Below are 20,204 nucleotides of genomic sequence, written 5' to 3'. Positions count from 1 at the left end.
TTATCATTTGAATAACCGTATGTAGATTGAACTTATCTGGTATTTCTAGGCATTTTGTTTAGCCATAAAATTCATGTAATTGAATAAATCGCAGATAGATGGGTTGAATGACATACTGCAGAACATTCTGGCAAAACATCTCCATGGAAACCAGCAGAACGGTTACATCGTGTATATTTAAAGCAAGAATACTTTTGCAGTGAAGGCCATTGCCTAATTAAGAAAGACACAGCAATAAGCATTGGGAAACAGAGAACCTGGTTTATTACCATTCATCTCCATCCACAACAAATATTACAGAGCAGATTCACGTGTAATAAGCTTTTATTTAACAGCAGCTCTTATTCTCTACACTCTGTTTCAATGACCCCAACCCTCCCTGCCTCCTGCTTGGAAAAAAGATGGGTGCACAATTTGGTGTCAAGACGGGCCCTTTCTCCCCACTCAACTGTCAGTCTCCTCCTGAGTGTTTCATTTTATATTTTATTTTATTTCACCAAGGGTTGCAAACAAGATGTATGTACTGTAGTTTCCAGGTTTCTACTTCTCATGGACAATGGAAGAGAGCTGACATTTAGGAGATACTGACTGTATAAAAATGTACAGTGGCTTTATCAACATACATTCCATAGGTTTAACAGCTGCAAAATAGGAGGCACACCCAGTATTGCACTTCAATAAAAGTTCTGGCTCCAAACATAATCCAGAATATCAAACAAAACTGAAGTGGAGAGTAGCAACTTTGTAATACAGCTATTTTGAATAATATCATTATATACAAGATTAGATAAATCATACACTATTTTCCTCCTAAAACATAACATTTTAACAGTCTTTTTCACCAAATATTTTTTATCGGTCAACCCATGATGCACTTGACAGTGGAACTGTACAAGATATACGAAAAGTTTACATATAACAATATTTTAAATTTATAGGAAGCTGGAAATGCGGCCTGTTCCTTTTTTTAATCCCACACTGATCCAAACGTATTCTATACTCGTTGTTAAATCTTGTAGTTACACTTCAGTGATCAGGAGGTGTGCAACGTCTAAAGAAGCCGAGGGGATACACCGGCCGCATGCAAACACGTCACAAGTTATTTTCTTTTTTCCTTTTTTAAGTTCCTGTTCTGCATTTAATCAGGTAACCACCACTCTTATTTATGGCAGAGTACATGTAACTGATGCAGACCTGAAGACGCCTGGCTGAGAGCAGAGACCTGGTCCAACGTCCAGGAAACTTGACCAAGGCCAAGCTTCTCGGCTGAGCCTCAACAGCAGCCAAATCACAGTAGAGAACTGCTTCTACAGTTCAGGTTTTAAAAAGTGTGAGCATTTCTACACACACCACAGCCCAAAGCAAACTCCTCCCCTGTAGGTGGGTGTACCACATGCAATGGGCACTCTGTTCCCTCCAACTGCTTGCCTTTGGGCCCTATGACAGAAAACAAAGTATTTGTGAGTACACGTTGGTAATGTTGTAAATGTGTAACCATTCAAAGAGCAGCTACGCACCTGCAGGACAATGAGGCAGCTCCTCTTTGGGGATGCTGGTCATCCTCTGGAAGTCGTCATGACAGGCATTGCAGAAGTGTGTGGTACCAAAGCAGAAGAAAACTGCCACAGAGCAGCAGTACCGGCATTTATACTCCAGGAAATCTGTGCCATGCTTAGAGCACATCTATAAAGTACATAAAAATAAACTCTAAATAAGAATGGTAATTTTTGTAAACTATTGAGACATGCCGAGTAAATTGCCCACCTGAGCCCTAGACACATCTGAACAGGCTCCACAGATGAGTTCACTGGGGTCGTAGTCATCTCCCTGTCCAGCTTCAGCATCACAGCGTGCCTCTCCTCCAAAATAGGCCTGGTAAAAATAATACTATGAACTCACACACTCACACACACTACCAATATAATATAATTGATATAATAAAAGGATGGAGAACCTTCTTGCATTTGAAGCAGACATAATATGCATATCTGTTCATGGCAAATCCTGCAGGGTCACTGTGGAAGCGTGCGCCGGGAGTAGTTATTGCCTCACTCTTGTGTAGCCCCTCATACTCCAGCCTCATCAAAGCCTTCCTCCTCACATCCTCATAAAGCTCCTTAATGGGATCCAGCAGATCCTTGAGCACAGAGTGGTTGATTTTGTTCTAGAGACACGACAAAACACAACAACATTTAGACAAACTAACGTGGATAAAGAAATTACATACCGGTAAATATTTTTAAGATCTTTATAGCAAATAAAAAATAAACTTACCTTGCAAATGGGACACTGCATAAAACCAAATGTAATACGAGGCCCAAGCCAGCGATTTTCGAGAACACGACGAGTGCACTGAAGGTGGAATACATGAGTGCAATCCAGCTGTAAAAATAATAATAATGAAGGTTAGGTACATATCATTCAATGCCACTGGGACGGCCGGTCAGGACCAGTGGGTCATCTCCACATCTTGAGCTAGGCTTAGTCAGGACTACCTTAGCTGGAGGATTTGAACTATTCTGCATGTTTTGGGTTGATGGGGAAACTAGAGTTCCCGGAGGAAACCTACCCAGCCTCCAGGACTAACATGTTAACTCTACACAGAGGATTGAACCCGGAACTACGTTACCATCAGTCAAGAACCCTGTCAGTCACCGTGCCGCCGCATATTAAACTTCTATGTAGAACAAGTACACAATTCAATAAAGTCTGGTTTCTACCTGTATTGCAGGGGCAGCTGAAAGGGCTTCGGTAAAGCAGATCATACACATGTCGTCTGCATCTTGTTTCAGACAGCCAGTGTTTTTGTCACAGCCATGCAGACAAGGTAAACAGCTGTCTTCATTCTTGACTCCACCACACGGGTGCCCACAAGGATGCGTCTTACTGCAAGCAAGTTTGGCATACTCCTAGAAAAGTTAGGGGAATATTACAAACAAATTAGTTGTCATTACACCTTTTTACCATTGTACCATTATATTGTTTTGTAACTGAAATACCTGGCAGTCGGGGTCTGAACAAACACTTCCCACAGACGAGAGCTCAGTTCCATTCCTGGTACCACAGAAGCGGCAGGCGTCTGAGCTGCTGGAGGCTGGTTTACCTACAAGTGACAGAATAGGCTTGCACTTATGATCTGTTCAGTTAAATGTCTAATTGTTATATGTAAGCACTGAACATATCCACAGTTGATCCCAAAAACATGAATACATTTTCAGTACAATACTTTCAAAATGTATTTAGTTACAGATTGCTTAATACCTGCATTAAAATTAATTTTGTAACATGGACAAATCAGAGTATTGAATACTTAGAATACTTTCACAATGTATTGCAATATATTATCGTGAAAAAATTTGATCTAGAATGAAAATAATTTTATGTTGCACCGTTTGTTTCGCATTTAGGGGAAAAAATGTCCCATAACACCAGCACCATGAAAGTTGTATTTTCATTTTCTATGTTACAAATTCTGTGCAGTTTGAACCCAACATTGCGCGTAGTGCCGTAATTATTTTGTATAGAGTTACTTATCTTAGAAAAGTAAATGTATACTGATTACTATTAAATAAAGTCTGTACCTGTACCTGACTACAGTTACTTAAAATCAGTCATCTGAATATGCATTTCCGGTACATGTATTTAGTTACTTTCAAACACTGTCCAGTATTTACCTGTGTGCTCTCTAAACTCCACCATGGCCTTCATAGTCTTCGAATCAGCCAAAGCCATAAGCCAGAAAAGTTTGGTTCTTCCACAGCCTTCATGGAGATCCACCTTTATAGCCTCCTCTTCCTCCTTAAAAACCTATGAGCAACAAACATTAAAAGGATACTTTTTAATGAGGATAGATGAGATGATGGAGAGAGAAAACCAATACACAAATGTAAGGGCTTTAGTAGTTTGGGCCATTGGAACAAATGTCATTAAAGCTACAGAAGAAAAAAAAACTATATAAACACTGTGAGGTAATTAATTGATGAGCCTTAAAGAAGAAGGGATATTGACTAGCCTGTCTATGACTGTCTGTAACTTCATCATGGTCAATTACAGCCCCTTTGCGCACTTTGTGTAGAAAGCTATTGTTGAACCCATCTCGGCCCTCTTCTAGGTCATTTAAGATAAGATAAGTTAAGATAAGATAAGATAATCCTTTATTGTCCCACATGGGGAAATTTCATTGATGCAACACAGGTAGATACAGAGGTAGATACAGAGAAAAGAACAGATAACTTTTTTTATGAGTTGGTGAACACAACGTTGCTGCATAATGAGCCCGGGCACTGGATACATGCGCACTATTGTGAAAAGGGTGAAAGGTGTTGACCAACACGAGACACAGTCATGAGGCGCTAAGGTTGGACATTTTTCCATAATCTGAGCAGAACTGCTGTGGAATATTTGAGATTGAGCGTGCACCTAAAGAGCAAAGTGAGGAACTGAAGATCTAAAATACTGGAGCGGGTTTGACTGACGATATTGCACAGCCCGCTCACCACGCACGGCCGCCTGGAGAAACCCTGGTACTGCTACGGGGATCGTTATTCATTCACCCCACACGCAGTGGTGGTAAGCTACTACTGTAACCACAGCTGACAGAAGAGAGGCTGAAAATCTACAACATCAGCCCTCTCTCACACCACATTCATACAAGGCAATGTACGTAGTAAGTGTCTTGCCTAACTATAACGAAGGAACTCTACAACCTTTCTTTTCTTTTTGTCACCTACATACACTGCCTGACTAAAAAAAGCCACGTGGAGCAAACGGGTAGGGTTAGCTGCAACATGGTATTTAAACCCAGCTGATGCAGTGACGGCCTTCTCCTTTCTGAAACAACCATGTGGAAAGACGAATCCCGTGTTCATGGAGAAGATGTGCGTGCGTTTGAGAAGGGTCAAATCATTGGCATCAAGAAAACATCTAAGAAGCAGAAACTACGGTCCAACAAAATATTATACCATAAGACTATTTTTTTTCTGGGGTGACATTTTTTTGTCAGGCAGTACATTTAATTATTTATTTTTTGAAGTACATTCACTAACCTGTCTTTGGTGAGAGCGTGTGCGCCGATGCAAGTGGAGGAATCTGTCGCAATCAGTACAGAGGTTGCCACAAATGTTGCACAGAATGATTGCTGCCGTCTCGCCATCATCGTGGTTGTCACACATGGGCTGTGAAATACAACAGATAAAAATTTAACTTAAAAAAAATATGTTAGAACTTGAAGGTTTTGACTGTTACTACCATCTGTTTTTGTTGACCATCTTTGCCCATCCACCGGCCAGAGGACAACCTGTCTACATGATCCTGGTCCAAAACACAAAGGGAAGCCAAGGCGAGCCAAAGCTGTGGAGGGAAAAAAAAAAGTATACTAATAACAATAACAATAACAATAACAATTAAAACCGCAAGCGGCATCCAACGGCCCTCGCCGGCCGCCGGCCTTCCGACTCTGCGCTTTCGACTTGATAAAGATGGCGCCCTTATTGTGTGTTGAATTAAAAAAGAACTTGACAGACGGCGACACATTGGACATGGCCAATCCAGTGGAAATGAACACAAATGTCGGTCAAATGTGCGGGTCCGCCGCACAGAGACCGTAGCACTTAGAATATAAATATGGATAAGTTTTGATGCCCCGCTTGTGTAGATGATTTTCCCCAAATATGAGTTTGATCGGACAATCGCCCTAGGAGGAGTTCGTTAAAGTGTGAAGCGTAAAAATGTGGTGATTTGAGCGATTCTACGATTTTCTCATAAGGATAACATGGGATGTTTCTGTCATCGCTACGGTTACGCCGTACAAAATATGACTTTGGCTCTCATACTTGTATGATCAGGATGGCAAATTAGAATTTTGTGCAAAATATCATGTCATTTGGAAAAACTATTGTTTATAGGCTACTCTGAAGGCCAAATAGTCAGAATTCTGGGAAACGTTTGCGGCTCCGTCGCACAGAGACCGTAAAAATTATCCTTAAAATTTGGATAACTTTAGATGCCCCACTTGTCTAGGGGACGTACACCGATTTTGAGGTTGGTGGGCAAAACACACTAGGAGGAGTTCGTTAAAGTGTGAAACATAAAAATGTGGTAATTTGAGAGATTTTGTGGTTTTCCCATAGGGATAACATGGGATGTTTCTGTCATCGCTACGACTACGCCGTAAAAATTAAGGCATTTGTCTGATTGGCTTTTGTGATCGGGACGGCAAAATAGAATTTTGGGTAAAGTTTAGACAATTTTGGTAAAACTAATTTTTGACCTTCAATGTTAATTTAAAGGTCACTCTGTAGGGGGCGCTATCGCGGCCATTTCAATTTTGTCATCATTAACTGGTCCAAACTAGAAAGTTTAACAACTGATTCAAATTTGGTCCTAATCGGACTGGTTTTGATCAAATGGGAGCAATTTTTAGATCTGCAATATTCCAAAATAAGTTGTCCAACTTTGCGGCTGCGCCGCACACAGACTGTAAAAGGTATCTCAAAAATTGGATAACTTAAGATGCCCCACTTGTCCAGAGGACGTACGCCAATTTTGAAGTCGGTGGGCAAAACGCCCTAGGAGGAGTTCGTCAAAGTTTGACGTGAACAAAATGGCTAACACAGCGTGTTTTCATTTTCAAAGGAAGATGGCGGCCATAGGGTAAATCTGGGGGCGTGGCCACAATAATATTTTTTTTTTGTCCTCACGAGAGGAATGTGTGTTCCGAATTTCGTAGCTCTACGCCAAAGTTGACCTCGGGGCGTCTCCCATAGGCGCAATGTATTTTGACTTTTGTCGGTGGCGCTGTCGCGCCATTTGTTAACGGAAAAAAAAATGGCCCAGAAAAAACAAAATTTTTCGCCGATTCTGAATTTTGGGCAAAGTTTGGTGAGTTTTTGAGCATGTTCAGGGGGTCAAATTAGAGTTCAAAGCGATGAAGAACAAGAAAAATAATAATAATTAAAGCCGCAAGCGGCATCCAACGGCCCTCGCGGGCCGCCGGCCTTCCGACTCTGCACTTTCGACTTGATAAAGATGGCGCCCTTATTGTGTGTTGAATAAAAAAAGAACTTGTCAGACGGCGACACATTGGACATGGCCAATCCAGTGCAAATCAACACAAGTGTCAGTCAAATTTGCTGCTCCGCCGCACAGAGACCGTAGCACTTGGAATAAAAATATGGATAACTTTTGATGCCGCGCTTGTGTAGATGATATTTCCCAAAGTAAAGCTTGATCGAGCTATTGCCCACGGAGGAGTTTGTTAAAGTGTGAAGCGTAAATGTGAACATTTCAAGGATTTGGCGTTTTCCCCATTTGTGACAGTATATTTGCAGCTCCACGGCAAAGAGACCGTACCACTTAAAATCAAAATATGGATAACTTTTGATGCCCCGTTTGTGTAGATGATTTTCCCCAAATATGAGCTTGATCGGGCAATCGGCCTAGGAGGAGTTCGTTAAAGTGTGAAGCGTAAAAATGTGGTCATTTTAGAGATTTCGCTGTTTTCCCATTTCTGACATATATTTGCGGGTCCGCCACACAGAGACCGTAGCACTTAGAATCAAAATATGGATAAGTTTTAATGCCCCGCTTGTGTAGATGATATTCTCCAAATATGAGCTTGATCGGACAATCGCCCTAGGAGGAGTTTGTTAAAGTGTGAAGCGTAAAAATGTGGTGATTTGAGCGATTCTACGATTTTCCCATAAGGATAACATGGGATGTTTCTGTCAACGCTACGGTTACGCCGTACAAAATATGACTTTGGCTCTCATACTTTTATGATCAGGATGGCAAATTAGAATTTTGTTCAAAATATCATGTCATTTGGAAAAACTCTATTGTTTATAGGCCACTCTGAAGGCCAAATAGTCAGAATTCTGGGAAACGTTTGCGGCTCCGTCGCACAAAGACCGTAAAAGTTATCCTTAAAATTTGGATAACTTTAGATACACCACTTGTCTAGAGGACGTACACCGATTTTGAGGTTGGTGGGCAAAACGCACTAGGAGGACTTCGTTAAAGTGTAAAACATAAAAATGTGGTAATTTGAGAGATTTTGTGGTTTTCCCATAGGGATAACATGGGAGGTTTCTGTCATCGCTACGACTACGGCGTAAAAATTTTGGCATTTTGGTGATTGGCTTTTGTGATCGGGACGGCAAAATAGAATTTTGGGTAAAGTTTAGACAATTTTGGTAAAACTAATTTTTGACCTTCAATGTTAATTTAAAGGTCACTCTGTAGGGGGCGCTATCACTGCCATTTCAATTTTGTCAGCCTAAACTGGTCCAAACTAGAAAGTTTAACAAATGATTCAAATTTGGTCCTAATCGGACTGGTTTTGATCAAATGGGAGCAATTTTTAGACCTGCAATATTCCAAAATAAGTTGTCCAACTTTGCGGCTGCGCCGCACACAGACCGTAAAAGGTATCTCAAAAAATTGAATAACTTTAGATGCCCCACTTGTCCAGAGGACGTACGCCGATTTTGAAGTTGGTGGGCAAAACGCCCTAGGAGGAGTTCGTCAAAGTTTGACGTGAACAAAATGACTAACACAGCGTGTTTTCATTTTCAAAGGAAGATGGTGGCCATAGGGTAAGTCTGGGGGCGTGGCCACAATAATATTTTTTTTTTGTCCTCACAAGAGGAATGCGTGTCCCGAATTTCGTAGCTCTACGACAAAGTTGACCTCGGGGCGTCTTCCATAGGCGCAATGTATTTTGACTTTTGTCGGTGGCGCTGTCGCGCCATTTTTTAACGAAAAAAAAAATGGCCCAGAAAAAATTAAATTTTTCGCCGATTCTGAATTTTGGGCAAAGTTTGGTGAGTTTTTGAGCATGTTCAGGGGGTCAAATTAGAGCTCAAAGCGCTGAAGAAGAACAAGAAAAATTAAAGCCGCAAGCGGCATCCAACGGCCCTCGCGGGCCGCCGGCCTTCCGACTCTGCGCTTTCGACTTGATAAAGATGGCGCCCTTATTGTGTCTTGAATAAAAAAAGAACTTGACAGACGGCGACACATTGGACATGGCCAATCCAGTGCAAATGAACACAAGTGTCAGTCAAATTTGCTGCGCCGCCGCACAGAGACCGTAGCACTTGGAATAAAAATATGGATACCTTTTGATGCCCCGCTTGTGTAGATGATTTTTCCCAAAGTAAAGCTTGATCGAGCTATTGCCCACGGAGGAGTTTGTTAAAGTGTGAAGCGTAAATGTGAACATTTCAAGGATTTGGCGTTTTTCCCATTTGTGACAGTATATTTGCAGCTCCACGGCACAGAGACCGTACCACTTAAAATCAAAATATGGATAACTTTTGATGCCCCGTTTGTGTAGATGATTTTCCCCAAATATGAGCTTGATCGGGCAATCGCCCTAGGAGGAGTTCGTTAAAGTGTGAAGCGTAAAAATGTGGTGATTTTAGAGATTTCGCTGTTTTCCCATTTCTGACATATATTTGCGGGTCCGCCACACAGAGACCGTAGCACTTAGAATCAAAATATGGGTAAGTTTTGATGCCCCGCTTGTGTAGATGATATTCTCCAAATATGAACTTGATCGGACAATCGCCCTAGGAGGAGTTCATTAAAGTGTGAAGCGTAAAAATGTGGTGATTTGAGCGATTCTACGATTTTCCCATAAGGATAACATGGGATGTTTCTGTCAACGCTACGGTTACGCCGTACAAAATATGACTTTGGCTCTCATACTTTTATGATCAGGATGGCAAATTAGAATTTTGTTCAAAATATCATGTCATTTGGAAAAACTCTATTGTTTATAGGCCACTCTGAAGGCCAAATAGTCAGAATTCTGGGAAACGTTTGCGGCTCCGTCGCACAAAGACCGTAAAAGTTATCCTTAAAATTTGGATAACTTTAGATACACCACTTGTCTAGAGGACGTACACCGATTTTGAGGTTGGTGGGCAAAACGCACTAGGAGGACTTCGTTAAAGTGTAAAACATAAAAATGTGGTAATTTGAGAGATTTTGTGGTTTTCCCATAGGGATAACATGGGAGGTTTCTGTCATCGCTACGACTACGGCGTAAAAATTTAGGCATTTTTGTGATTGGCTTTTGTGATCGGGACGGCAAAATAGAATTTTGGGTAAAGTTTAGACAATTTTGGTAAAACTAATTTTTGACCTTCAATGTTAATTTAAAGGTCACTCTGTAGGGGGCGCTATCACTGCCATTTCAATTTTGTCAGCCTAAACTGGTCCAAACTAGAAAGTTTAACAACTGATTCAAATTTGGTCCTAATCGGACTGGTTTTGATCAAATGGGAGCAATTTTTAGACCTGCAATATTCCAAAATAAGTTGTCCAACTTTGCGGCTGCGCCGCACACAGACCGTAAAAGGTATCTCAAAAAATTGAATAACTTTAGATGCCCCACTTGTCCAGAGGACGTACGCCGATTTTGAAGTCGGTGGGCAAAACGCCCTAGGAGGAGTTCGTCAAAGTTTGACGTAAACAAAATGGCTAACTCAGCTTGTTTTCATTTTCAAAGGAAGATGGCGGCCATAGGGTAAGTTTGGGGGCGTGGCCACAATGTTTTTTTTTGTTTATCCTCACGAGAGGAATGCGTGTCCCGAATTTCGTAGCTTTACGCCAAAGTTGACCTCGGGGCGTCTCCCATAGGCGCAATTTATTTTGACTTTTGTCGGTGGCGCTGTCGCGCCATTTTTTAACGAAAAAAAAAATGGCCCAGAAAAAATAAAATTTTTCACCGATTCTGAATTTTGGGCAAAGTTTGGTGAGTTTTTGAGCATGTTCAGGGGGTCAAATTAGAGATCAAAGCGCTGAAGAAGAACAAGAAAAATAATAATAATAATAATATTTTTAGCAAAAACAATATAGCCGTTTTTACTATAACAACAAATGATACATCGTTTGAAAGCTCTAAGCCTTCCCGATGCCGCCATGGGGTGGAATTATCATTACGAGCGCTTACGCGCTCGTCACTCCCTATTCCGTCGGGATGCCCCGCCCACTCCCCATAGACTTCCATTGATTTGAGCAGATACAAGCATGGCCCATGCCTGCGGCATGGATTCTCGCATACGGGACGATGCCAGGAGGGTTTTTGGAGGAATGCAGCGCTTCGCGCTGCTGTTGTCAACAATTAGTGAATGGGCTACGCCCATTCACTAATTGTTGACTATTTCTGTCATAGCAGGAGTAAGTATGCATGATCCATGCCTTCGGCATGGGCTAGTTCACTGTACTTGCCAGGGGCGACGGGGTACCAAACATGCGGGCTGCGCCCGCATGTTTGGTCAGACAGTTGCAACGCTGCCTTCGGCAGCGTTGCGGGAGCAATAGGCCCTCCCCCTGCTGGGGCTCGGGCCTAATAATAAAAAATATAGCCGCAAGCGGCAATGATCGGCCCTCGCCACGCCGCCGCCACGCCGCCGCCACACCGCCGCCACGCCGCAAGAGGAGGGGGCGCTAACGCGCCCCAATTGTCCTTTTATTACGCCTACTGCTGAATCTGTGACGCTGTCACATCTTCTCCCCTTTGTTTTACCATCAAAAAGCAATTTTATTTTGAATTCTTGGCAAAATGTGCGGCTTTGCCGCACAGACACCGTGACTCTTTGAATGAAAATGTGGATAACTTTTGATGGTCTTGAAGATGAGTCTCACCAAATTTCAGGTTAATAGGGCTGACGCCCTGGGAGGAGTTTGTGAAAGTCTAAAGTGTAAACATGTTCTGGCGATTTCCCCATTGGAATAACATGAAAGGTTTCGGTCATCGTTACGGCAACGCCATAACAATTATGACATGAGTCATTGACTTTTTTGATGGGGATGCTAAAATTGAGTTGTGTGTCAAATTTCATATAATTTCGCAAAACTAAACATTTAACCTCCATATAAAATCTGTAGGGGGCGCTGTGGCGCCAAATTAATTTATTTCACTTCAAGTAGGTTTAGGGCAAAGAGTTTAACAACTGATTCTAATTTGACGCAATTCGGACTTTATCTGCGCAAACGGCAGAAATTTTAAATATGGGAGATTTCTGAAATTCTAGCTACAGTTTGCGGCTTCGCCGCACAGAGACCGTGAGAGGTATCAATGTAATTTGGATAACTTTTGATGTCCCACTCCTCAGTAGCATTTTCACCAAATTTCAGCTTTTTAGGGCCAACGCCCTGCGAGGAGTTCGTAAAAGTACGACGTTTGGAAAAACTCCGAAGTCATGTTTAGCCATTTTTGAAGCAATATGGCCGACATTTGGTTGGGCGGACGGCGTTGCCGTAATAATATTTTTTACTTCTCTTGTCACCATCTACCTCTGCGCCAAATTTCATGATTCTACGATCAGATTTTTTTTGGGTCATTTCCCATCTCTCAATGCATTTTTGGTACATTTGGGGGCGCTGACGCGCCAATTTTTTTAATTTTAGAAAAGGGAAATAGCCAGAATGTAGAGAGGCACGATTTTTAGAGGCGTGCAAATTTTTGTGACTTTTCGTCAATGTTCACTGGGTGAAAAATAGGGGGGTTGGTCCCGAGAAGAAGAAAGAATAATATTCCGATGCGAAAACAATGTTTCCCATTTTTCAAATATCATAAACTATACATTTTCGGAAAGCGCTCGCGCTTTCCTACCTCATGGTGTGGGCCCCTGGTCACTGACGGGTACTTTCGTTAATTTTGAGTGGGCTCCGCCCACTTTGTGTTTTTGGCCCTCTATACAGTAATAATGTTCAATTTTTGCCTTACATGCTTATATGCACGGAACATGCAAGAGATGGGGAACGTATTCGTGAGCTACTTAGCGCAAATGAGTGCTTTACATTGGGATGACGACCGCTTCGCGGTCGTCATCCCAATGTAAAGTGCTCGTTTAGTGCGCACTTTTGCACGGGCTTCGCCCGTTTACAACGGTAATGTTCCATTTTCCTACAACTAATTAGTATGCACGGGGCGTGCATGAGTGGAGGAGTGCGTTAGTGAGTGTTTGGAAGTGGGCGAGCGCTTCGCGCTCGATTTTGTGCGCACTACGTGCGCACTTTCGCAGCCGTGCTTCGCACGGCCTTACGAGATTAATAGGCCTCTCGCCAGCTTGTGGCGCTCGGGCCTAATAAAAATAATAATATTTTTAGCAAAAACAATATAGCCGTTTCCACTATAACAACAAATTATACATCGTTTGAAAGCTCTAAGCCTTCCCGATGCCGCCATGGGGTGGAATCATCATTACGAGCGCTTACGCGCTCGTCACTCCCTATTCCGTCGGGATGCCCCGCCCACTCCCCATAGACTTCCATTGATTTGAGCAGATACAAGCATGGCCCATGCCTGCGGCATGGATTTTCGCGTACGGGACGATGCCAGGAGGGTTTTTGGAGGAATGCAGCGCTTCGCGCTGCTGTTGTCAACAATTAGTGAATGGGCTACGCCCATTCACTAATTGTTGACTATTTCTGTCATAGCAGGAGTAAGTATGCATGATCCATGCCTTCGGCATGGGCTAGTTCACTGTACTTGCCAGGGGCGACGGGGTACCAAACATGCGGGCTTCGCCCGCATGTTTGGTCAGACAGTTGCAACGCTGCCTTCGGCAGCGTTGCGGGAGCAATAGGCCCTCCGCCCTGCTGGGGCTCGGGCCTAATAATAAAAATAATAATAATAATATTTTTAGCAAAAACAATATAGCCGTTTTTTCTATAACAACAAATTGTACATCGTTTGAAAGCTCTAAGCCTTCCCCATGCCGCCATGGGGTGGAATCATCATTACGCGCGCTTACGCGCTCGTCACTCCCTATTTCGTCGGGATGCCCCGCCCACTCCCCATAGACTTCCATTGATTTGAGCAGAAACAAGCATGGCCCATGCCTGCGGCATGGATTCTCGCGTACGGGACGATGCCAGGAGGGTTTTTGGAGGAATGCAGCGCTTCGCGCTGCTGTTGTCAACAATTTGTGAATGGGCTACGCCCATTCACAAATTGTTGACTATTTCTGTCATAGCAGGAGTAAGTATGCATGATCCATGCCTTCGGCATGGGCTAGTTCACTGTACTTGCCAGGGGCGACGGGGCACCAAACATGCGGGCTGCGCCCGCATGTTTGGTCAGACAGTTGCAACGCTGCCTTCAGCAGCGTTGCGGGAGCAATAGGCCCTCCGCCCTGCTGGGGCTCGGGCCTAATAATATTTTTAGCAAAAACAATATAGCCGTTTCCACTATAACAACAAATTATACATCGTTTGAAAGCTCTAAGCCTTCCCGATGCCGTCATGGGGTGGAATCATCATTACTCCCTATTCCGTCGGGATGCCCCGCCCACTCCCCATAGACTTCCATTGATTTGAGCAGATACAAGCATGGCCCATGCCTGCGGCATGGACTCTCGCGTACAGGACGATGCCAGGAGGGTTTTTGGAGGAATGCAGCGCTTCGCGCTGCTGTTGTCAACAATGAGTGAATGGGCTACGCCCATTCACTAATTGTTGACTATTTCTGTCATAGCAGGAGTAAGTATGCATGATCCATGCCTTCGGCATGGGCTCGTTCACTGTACTTGCCAGGGGCGACGGGGTACCAAACATGCGGGCGCAGCCCGCATGTTTGGTCAGACAGTTGCAACGCTGCCTTCGGCAGCGTTGCGGGAGCAATAGGCCCTCCGCCCTGCTGGGGCTCGGGCCTAATAACAATACTACCACTACCACTACCACTAAATGTATTGTTTTGTTTAAAGACATAGAACTTTATAGCTTTTATCTGCTATAAAGTTCTGATCTGTAACACTCAGGGATAATTCATGTTAAGGGAATAGGAATTTTCAAAGCAATAGTATCTTGAATATAGGAGAATAAATATGAAAGAAGAAAGTGGGTAATTGAAAAGGCAAAATATTATAACAGTGGCAATCTGTCTCCTTTGTACAATAATATATATAAACTGTATACAATGTTTGTATAATATTGTATGCATGTATGTATATTACATTTAATACAGATGGGGGCAGCTAAAATTATTATAGTTAAAATTCAGTTTTTTGTTATAAAAAGAAATGTGTAAGTCTAGTAACTATTATAAATCATCAGATGTAATCAATAGGGGATTATGGCTCTTGCCCCGCTATCTGAGATGACCTTCTAGAATCTGAAAACAACCTATAGATACAGCATATCTTACCCGTGTTGTGGCGATACATCTTACAGGCGACCTATGCTCCTCCTCCATTTTGGTCAGAGCAATGATAGTCTCAGCAATGGCATTTTTGGTGACTCTGGACCATGCATCAGATAAATGGCCCTTTAAAAATAAAAGTATGGTTGTAACCATTTATGTAGAAACAATAATAGAATATAGTACATTAAACAAAGAACATACAGCAGCCATGTCTTTGACTAGCTTTATGATGATCTCGGCTATTTGTGGAGGAGTGGAGCCTTTCATCCACCAGTGGCTCTCACCTCTTCTGATGTAACTGAGGAAACAGAGGAGTCAATTAAACCATAAAATCATCATTTTCAATGTTTAAAATATGCGCATACACACCTAGAGTTGAATATCATTGGCAGTGTGACCGTTGTTACCCCTTTGCCCACGGCCATGCCAGCGGTGCCAGAGATGGTGGTGCCTTTGGCTTTCAGCTGCACAGTTAGGGCTTTGGCAATGCATCCCAGAAACATGTCCAGGATGCCTAATTTGTTCCAGTCACCTTTCTCTGTGGAGTGGATAATGTCACTGATATCTGCAGGCGGCAGAGCTTTCACTCCAATAATGCTGGCCAATCGAACTGGGGTGACCTCCGGTAGTACCCGTCTAAGCAACGATGTCACCTAATAGAAGACAACACATTAAAACCTAGCCAGCAATACATCTGGTGCCCTTAGAAACAACGCAAAACCTGCCAACCAACCTGTCTTTGTACTCGTGGGGAAGCGGTATGAAGCAGTGAGAAAAGATCTTGCATAAGAGTTAGCTGCTGTGCTAGATACTGACGGCCCACATTAGAGCCACTGAGAGCCAGGACCATGGACAGGAGCTCAAAGCAGTAGGCATCTGATGAGGCATCATCGTCACTGGGCTGTGAATTGGCATTCTCTTTACTGGAAATGGCATGCTCCCATTCTTCCCTGACTCGTGTGGCCTCCATACGGATGGCTTGAACAATATGTGCACACACCTATTTGGGAAAATGTACCAATTAGTTCATGTTTAAATATGAAAAGAGCATCTGGATATTTACTTGTTTCTGGAGATTAGTGAGCTTGCTCCTGCTGAAGATGATGCCCACCATATGCTCCTTAAGGTCTGCATCAGAGGGTGCCTGTAAATAAAAATGAATTCAAAGTTTGATGATTAACTATGACTGACTAATTAAAAGATCAACCAAGGTTCCAAGGCTTTAATTAAAAACAGACCTTGTCCTCTCCCTCTGGAGACGATAGAAGGTTTTTCTCCTCTTGTTCTGGAGTTGGCTCAGCATCACCAGAAATTAGTTTTCCAAATACCTAAATAAATATCAACCGGAATAGTGGGTTAATACATTTTCCAGTAGATCATATTCTATCGTTTAGAGCACATATGCACCTTTGCATGCAGTTTTGCAATAATAATTATTGTGACGAACCTGTGAGGTGATGAGGCGAAACACCCTGAGAGTCTCAGCCTCACAGTTCTTCTGTTGGGCCATACTGGCTGACACTTGTCCTGGGATCTTGATGCTCTCGCCTTCTTTCCAACCAAGGACCTTCACCTGACGAACTCGAAGTGTGTTTTCTGGGCCTTTCAGCTCCACTTTGATCACATGATGATCCCCACCAGGAAGCTCACTAGTCACCCAGCCCATGTGCCGTGAGTCAAGGTCAACCTAGAAAAAAACAATGCAATTGTGGGAATAACATTGGGTGGTTGCATATTGTGATATTATCGGAATTTCTATTAATTATCCATCTATGTTTCAAAATAGTTGTAGGGATTCTAATTACAGTTAGATAGTAATACCTGTTTTATCCTGCAGAGGTCCTCGATCGCTTTTCCACACAGGAATGTTACTGAGGTGACTTTGTTCTGGGAATGACATACAATTATGAAAACGAGGTCAATTCAAAAAGAAGATCATATTTCACATTTCTCACCCCAATGTCTCTAGAGTTGTCCACATGTACGGACACATTTGAAGCATTTATGCCTTTGACACAGCTAATAGTAATGCTTTTGGTTTTGTTCTTGTCTTCATCTCCAGATTCCCAAAAGGTCTCAGTGGATCCATCAGTGAGACTTCCGATCATGGCTGGGCGACTGGATGTCTTCATGTCTACAACACTTGTTAGGTCTTTTAGACAGGTGACCAGGCACATATCCTGTCAAATATAGTACACTTACATTTGTGTTGGATAGATTTTTATAAATGACATTCAAATTAAATTTATTTTTGAAATTAATACTAACAGTACCGTTGAGTCTGGTCATAAAACATACCTGATTCATCGCTTCATAGCCAGACTGTACACTGATATTAAAGCTTTCCTCACTGTCCCCATCATCTGATTTGGACAATATATTGTTGATGTGATGAAAAACATTGCTTTGGTGAAGGAATTGATGGTCTGACTGCTTGAATTTAAGACTCCAGCATCTAAAAACAGAGACCCATACATTTACAATATGCTTTGGGAAGAACAAAACCCAGTACTTATTCCTCTGTCAAAAGTCAAAGTGTATAAAGGGTTGAAACCTGAGAGCCATTTGCTGAAGTGAGCTACCACCAGGGAGCGACATCATGAGATCAGAGATGGTCTGGAGGAGCCGATGGAAGGTGTGAGGAAGAGGGTGTGCGGCCTCCCCAGCTATGACAATGTCTGACAGAGGATGCTCACAGACACCAAGGTCCCTTTCCTGCTGTGTAACAAAACCAAATGTGATAAAGTCAAAACAAGCTTTAACTATACTATCTTAAAATTGGATAAAGTCATTATTCACCTGTTCCACAACTTCCTTGTTGCCTTTGTTTTCCTCGTCCTCTTCATCTTCAGGCTCAAAAGGAGACGGTGTGAGAGATGCGACAAAATGCCAGAGTATATCATGCAGGGATGTGGTTTGTATTACGTTGCACAGAAGCCAGTTGAAAGCCTACAAGAGAAACAAAAATAGTGGTCACTGTTTATATTAAAAAGTTCTGTGACTTTGACTTTTATTTCTTATAGTTAAGGCAAGTGTCCTTAAACCTTTGCAGGGTAATGAAACAGCAGCAAAAAGCAACTGCGATGGTCACAAATGTTCACAATCAGGCACATAGTTGGATGAGAATCTTAAGGAAAAGTTTGTACAACATGGTTTGAAGAGAAGGGAGTGAAAGAAAAGACCAAGTGGACGGCGCTAACCTTTCAAACGTGTTCTTCATTCATGGTTCAAATTTTTTGAGTAATAAACTAAAATCACAATTTACAAAGAAAATTGTATAAATAATAATACCTCCATAGCAAAGACTCGGCAGGCAGACTTCCTCAAAGCATGCTTCATTGCCACTTCCAGTCCCTCAAGGTCATGGTGCTGAATAACAAAAGCCAAGACAGGCCACTGGAAATTTCGCTCTCCTTTACTGAGGGAGCCGTGAGCCGAGATTAGCCTTGACAGCTCAGGAGAGGGGTGTCGCAACAGGGAAGATCCTACCTCTAAATCAGACACAGAGTGGGATCATTTCACACACCTACAATATACATTACATTATTATCATTTGGATTACAAACAGAATAACCTACCTGCATCACCACTGTGCACTCTGCGCCTGGGCACAGCTTTAACACGAGCTGGACATGGAGAGTGCTGTTTGTCATACTCAGAAGCTACAACTGAGTATGACCTCTGGAACACCGTCCTCTTAGCTGTATCACTGTCAGTAATTGGACTCGTCTCAAGACTGAGAGATAAAAGGTAAACATATTAGTCTCAACAAAACATGCAAACCTATGGGAATAAGAAGCCGTATAGATCATTTACCTTGGGGGCATTGATTTCATGTTACTCTCTGGTTCCTCAAACACATTTGGGCAGGCATCAGGTGTGACTGAGATGTAGGGGGCGGGAACAGATGTGGAGCGCAAATACCTCATCTCATCTTGGAAAAGGTTATCATCTGGATAGCTCCCGAAGTTTTCAGAGTGTTGCCTGGATTGTAAAACATAACACAAAAACCCTGTTATTTTTTAATGCACCTTTATCATATCCCTCGGTCACGTACATAATACAAATATACGACTACAGGATAAAAAATAAATACATCGCTAGAACCAATATACCCTTCCACTCAATTGTGGGACAGGAAGGAAGCCTGGAGTACCATACATTATACTTCACCCTCCATCAAGTCCAAACAAATAATTCACTCATTTACCACAGCTACTGTTATTAGCATAAATACTACACCTCAGCCACTTACCCCTAAATGACACGTACAATTATTATTTTTCTCTCACTCTCTTTCTCTCTTTGATTATCCTCATCCCGTCTCTTTCTTTTTTGTTCTTGGTCCTAACACCACATCTCGCTCACCTTCCTACAGCACACACACCCAATTGTATTTTGTATCATATCTCCTTGTATTCTGGAAACTCCCATGCTCAATCTAAATATTGATGTATGTTCACCAAGTGATTGCAAAAAAAGAAGACAGTAAAACATAATAGTGACCTGGCAAGTGTCTGAAGGTAGAGACATCCCAATTTGTTTGGCATTTCCTCAGACACACCCTCTTTAAGGCTGGGGAGTAACTGTGGATGTGAGGGCCGGGGCGGGTGATGGCAAAGCATGCTGGGTTCTGCAGCGCTACTCAGAGACAGCAGGAACAAAGCATTTGCACGAATGACCTGATGAGCCTCCATAGTGGGCAAAGCCCGTGGCGTTTTGACCTGTAATGGTTTCTTCCTCGACTGCTTCACCTACAAAGTAAAATACAATTTAATAGAATAATGAAAGCCATGTGGACAGCTGCATGCTTGAAATATATAGCACAAAGTTACCTTTTCTCTGGCAGCAGTTTGTTTTTCTCTCAAGTATTTTTCACGACAGCGATCGCACACAAGGTACCAGGTGCTGCCTCCAATGCCTCCATCTCCACAATTTCCCGCCCAACCACCACAGAAGTGTCCAATGCTGTTGTACCCCTGACCACCGGCATATCGGCCACAGCCTGTGAAAGTCATGAGAAGATACCAGTTACAGATAAAAAGTATGT

At 42.6% G+C, this 20,204-nt stretch overlaps 1 protein-coding gene across 12 annotated transcripts in view; it reads right to left on the bottom strand.

The window, feature by feature from the left end:
* Positions 1 to 241: 241 nt before the first annotated feature.
* Positions 242 to 20,204, bottom strand: part of mycbp2 (MYC binding protein 2) — a 48,074-nt gene continuing 28,111 nt past the window's right edge. For 8 of the 12 annotated variants that reach the window (XM_072444822.1, XM_072444827.1, XM_072444832.1 and 5 more), the window contains 27 exons: positions 19,990 to 20,159; positions 19,661 to 19,908; positions 18,971 to 19,138; positions 18,733 to 18,890; positions 18,446 to 18,645; positions 17,954 to 18,103; positions 17,709 to 17,872; positions 17,453 to 17,609; positions 17,110 to 17,334; positions 16,976 to 17,041; positions 16,602 to 16,841; positions 16,393 to 16,482; positions 16,218 to 16,298; positions 15,888 to 16,154; positions 15,524 to 15,807; positions 15,356 to 15,452; positions 15,158 to 15,277; positions 5,248 to 5,349; positions 5,046 to 5,174; positions 3,675 to 3,807; positions 3,000 to 3,103; positions 2,721 to 2,909; positions 2,275 to 2,382; positions 1,955 to 2,164; positions 1,765 to 1,872; positions 1,518 to 1,683; positions 242 to 1,437 (listed from right to left, as the gene is read on the bottom strand). In XM_072444822.1, the coding sequence (XP_072300923.1) occupies positions 1,322 to 1,437; positions 1,518 to 1,683; positions 1,765 to 1,872; positions 1,955 to 2,164; positions 2,275 to 2,382; positions 2,721 to 2,909; positions 3,000 to 3,103; positions 3,675 to 3,807; positions 5,046 to 5,174; positions 5,248 to 5,349; positions 15,158 to 15,277; positions 15,356 to 15,452; positions 15,524 to 15,807; positions 15,888 to 16,154; positions 16,218 to 16,298; positions 16,393 to 16,482; positions 16,602 to 16,841; positions 16,976 to 17,041; positions 17,110 to 17,334; positions 17,453 to 17,609; positions 17,709 to 17,872; positions 17,954 to 18,103; positions 18,446 to 18,645; positions 18,733 to 18,890; positions 18,971 to 19,138; positions 19,661 to 19,908; positions 19,990 to 20,159 (4,250 nt within the window). In that variant the 3' untranslated portion in view covers positions 242 to 1,321. The remainder of the gene's footprint in view (positions 1,438 to 1,517; positions 1,684 to 1,764; positions 1,873 to 1,954; positions 2,165 to 2,274; positions 2,383 to 2,720; positions 2,910 to 2,999; positions 3,104 to 3,674; positions 3,808 to 5,045; positions 5,175 to 5,247; positions 5,350 to 15,157; positions 15,278 to 15,355; positions 15,453 to 15,523; positions 15,808 to 15,887; positions 16,155 to 16,217; positions 16,299 to 16,392; positions 16,483 to 16,601; positions 16,842 to 16,975; positions 17,042 to 17,109; positions 17,335 to 17,452; positions 17,610 to 17,708; positions 17,873 to 17,953; positions 18,104 to 18,445; positions 18,646 to 18,732; positions 18,891 to 18,970; positions 19,139 to 19,660; positions 19,909 to 19,989; positions 20,160 to 20,204) is intronic. The other 4 variants (XM_072444824.1, XM_072444831.1, XM_072444834.1 and 1 more) reach the window with 1 other exon arrangement.

This window comes from Eucyclogobius newberryi, unplaced genomic scaffold, assembly GCF_026437365.1.
Source record: "Eucyclogobius newberryi isolate DKJ021-1_F unplaced genomic scaffold, fEucNew1.0.hap1 SCAF_14, whole genome shotgun sequence".
Lineage (NCBI taxonomy): Eukaryota > Metazoa > Chordata > Actinopteri > Gobiiformes > Gobiidae > Eucyclogobius > Eucyclogobius newberryi.
This window is presented reverse-complemented; position numbering and strand designations above follow the sequence as displayed.